The sequence below is a fragment of the Chinchilla lanigera genome, unplaced genomic scaffold (assembly GCF_000276665.1).
Source record: "Chinchilla lanigera isolate Chin_1 unplaced genomic scaffold, ChiLan1.0 scaffold00157, whole genome shotgun sequence".
Lineage (NCBI taxonomy): Eukaryota > Metazoa > Chordata > Mammalia > Rodentia > Chinchillidae > Chinchilla > Chinchilla lanigera.
In genome coordinates, this window is record NW_004955558.1 from 1,317,238 (window position 1) to 1,320,193 (window position 2,956).

Here is a 2,956-nt window from a genome sequence, read left to right on the forward strand (position 1 = left end):
AAAGGGTGGGGCTAGATCTGACCTGGGGCCAATTAAAGGAATGGACCCAGGATGCCTGGGAAATGGTAACCTAAAAATGGGAATCAAAGGTTTGAGTAAGTGATAGAGTGCATGGAGGTAACTGAGAAGAAAATTACATGAAAGAAAAGGACAGGAAAGTTACCAGTATTCTTTTTGAGTATTTTAAAGACAAAAATAAATACAAAAATTAAATATTAATTATAAATAAAATATTTTATTCCATCCAAATTTTCTTATAAGAGATCTCTGCTAACTGAACTACAAATAATTCTGATTAGGCTACTTATACTTACAAATTTCTAAAATTGTAAAAATGTTTTTATAATTTAATTTGATGAAAAATATATTTGAGTTTACTCTAATTTTGTAAGATGTTTGTTTGTCCAATCTGTAAGCTGTATACTTGTTGTTTGTCCATTTGTCCAATCAGTTAACAGCTGTTCTTTACTTGAGCTCAACAATGTTTTGTTTTTGCTTTGCCTTTAGCATTTTGGATCATGTGCTCAAATTTTAATTTGAGCTATAGAGCTAAAAGCATGCTTCCACCTGAATTGCCAGCAGGTCAATGTGATATCCAGACTGGTGTTCACAGAAGTCATCAAAAGTTTGCTAAGGTAACCAAATGAGGATCCTTTGGGCTTAGAGAATTATTGGTCAAGGCTCCCTTTGGTATATACAGCACAGCTGGCCGGGAAATTATTCCAGGCTTTGTTCATTAATAGGAACCTCAGTGATCTCCATAGCTTTATGGGAGACACCTCAAAAATGTTATTAAAATATATTATTGTGATATGTTTACATTGGTCCTCATCAAAAGATTAAGATTTCCAGACAATAAGATTTTTGATTTAAAGATGCTCTGGTACAAAGGTTTTCATATGGCTATGACAATAGATTGTTATTAATCTCATTGTGTATTAAATATATTCATGTCTCCAGACATACAGGTTTTCCAAAATATAAAACAGGGATTGTTTATGGTGGTACAATTTTCTTTCAGATTCAAACCTCTTCCATTAACAAAAATTTATGTGGTGTATTTGCTGTGTATGTGTCATTATACTTAGAGATGCCTAGACATTAAGCAGTCCAGACAATGTCACAAATTTCCTCAATAACATCCCATTAAAGATCGATTAGTTAGGCAAAATCTCCTCATGTACTAGATAGGGATGATTGAATAAAAAGACTATTTCATATCAAAAATAGAAATTTAAGTGTGTTACAAAAATATCATGACTGTTATGCTTCAATATTTTGCATGGTTTTGATTTCTAATTTTCTGGGTATGATATATAACCGTTGTCTGTTAACATTCCACAGGGATCCAGATGTTAAAACATCCATGTATAGTAAGAAATAATGGTTCTATTTTACTTAATATTAGGCAAACTGCAATATGATATCATTAACCTTCTCTTCTGGATGTTCAATAACTGAGGTCTGGGGGCCAAAACCTAGAAAGATAGGGTAGGGGTACAGCCAATATTTTGACCCCAGTCCTCCAAGTTCAGTGAGGACCCACAACATAAGAGAACCTCTGCTGAAACGTCCTATAACTTGATGAGTTCCTGGTTTCTGACCAAGGAGATTGTGGGACCACAGGGGAAAGTATTCAATGGTGTATAGTGTGCCTGAAGAGAGTCACCAGGAGAAAAAAGTCTGCTAAGCTTTCACAGAAAGCAATGTGGTCAAACAATGGCTGTGACTCATCCAGATGGTTGAGACTGACAGGAGAATTGAGAGGCACTATGCATGCTTTTAAGGTAATTGCCAAGGAGACTTAACTGACAATGATTGATAGGAAGAGATTAATTGTAATTAATACAGGTCTTACTTTAACTTGGTCTTAAACATCCTGCAGAAGGGAATAATGACAAGAGGTATAAAACAATGTCATACTAATATGCTAGCTATAAAAGAAACTCAAATCACTAACACCTGCTGACAATTTCCTGCTGCACCAGTGACTGACCACTGTTATGGGTTAATGGGTTGTATAGCATAAAACTGCTGAGTGCAGGGATTTTAAATCCTTGGACTGAAAATCTTTAGCCTAATTAAATAAGGTCACTCAGCATAAAAACAGTTCAAGAATGAGAAGATCTTCTGCAGAGTCCTCCAAAGACAGCTCCTCCAACTTTAAATTCAACAGACTTCCCATTGCTGACAACTATAAAACAGAAAAGGAGGAGATGTAGTGAGTGGAAAAAGTTGGATATTGGCCACATGTGCAAGGCTGGAGCAAGGCTGATCCTGGGAACAAAGTGTGCCGAAGGCAAGCCACATGAAGAGATGCTCCAGTCTAGCAGTCTAGAGAACACCATGCACTCCTAGCAATTGAAACAAACAAGTTGCTAGGCAGAGGGGTGTCATGCGAATATGCTGAATATATAAATACACATGCTGTGGTGGTGGAGCACTTCTTTTTCCTCCCATCCAGAGAGAGGGCGCCACCTGATTCCAGCTTTCTGTATCTTGTCTTCAGCTCTTCATCTTCTCACCACCCTTCATGGCCCATACACCAGGAAATTTGATAGCTGTGCTGGCTGCAGCATACATATTTTCATAACAGAAGAGTGGTATGGGTGGATGATGATGATGATGACTTTTACATGGACCATGTGAGCCAACATTTCTGTGAGAGTGAATAGAGAAAGTGTCAACAGATAGAGATACAGGCAGTGCTGACCTCCTTGATTCCAGTGGTGAAGAAAATGTGAGTATGTATTTGAGGAGATGGAATGTTGCAAAATGGTCACACAGCCAAGAAGAATGAGGGTATACTCTCCTTGTTTAAGGGTAGTGAAATTATGAGATCTAAGCATGAAGGTACCGCTAGAAACAAAGACTGATAATGATTCCACGACAAGTTGCTAGGCAGAGAGGTTGGAATTGACATCAACTTCCTGAGTGTATAAATAAATGCTCTGCA

General features: G+C 37.3%; 1 protein-coding gene across 1 annotated transcript in view; it reads right to left on the reverse strand.

Annotated features, from left to right (window-relative positions):
- Nucleotides 1–215: 215 nt before the first annotated feature.
- LOC102020618 (sialic acid-binding Ig-like lectin 14) overlaps nucleotides 216–2,956 on the reverse strand; it is a gene marked incomplete in the record, with an annotated part of 33,436 nt that continues 30,695 nt past the window's right edge. Inside the window, 1 exon segment of the mRNA XM_013508897.1 lies at nucleotides 216–2,659. Within this exon segment, the coding sequence (XP_013364351.1) occupies nucleotides 2,532–2,659 (128 nt within the window).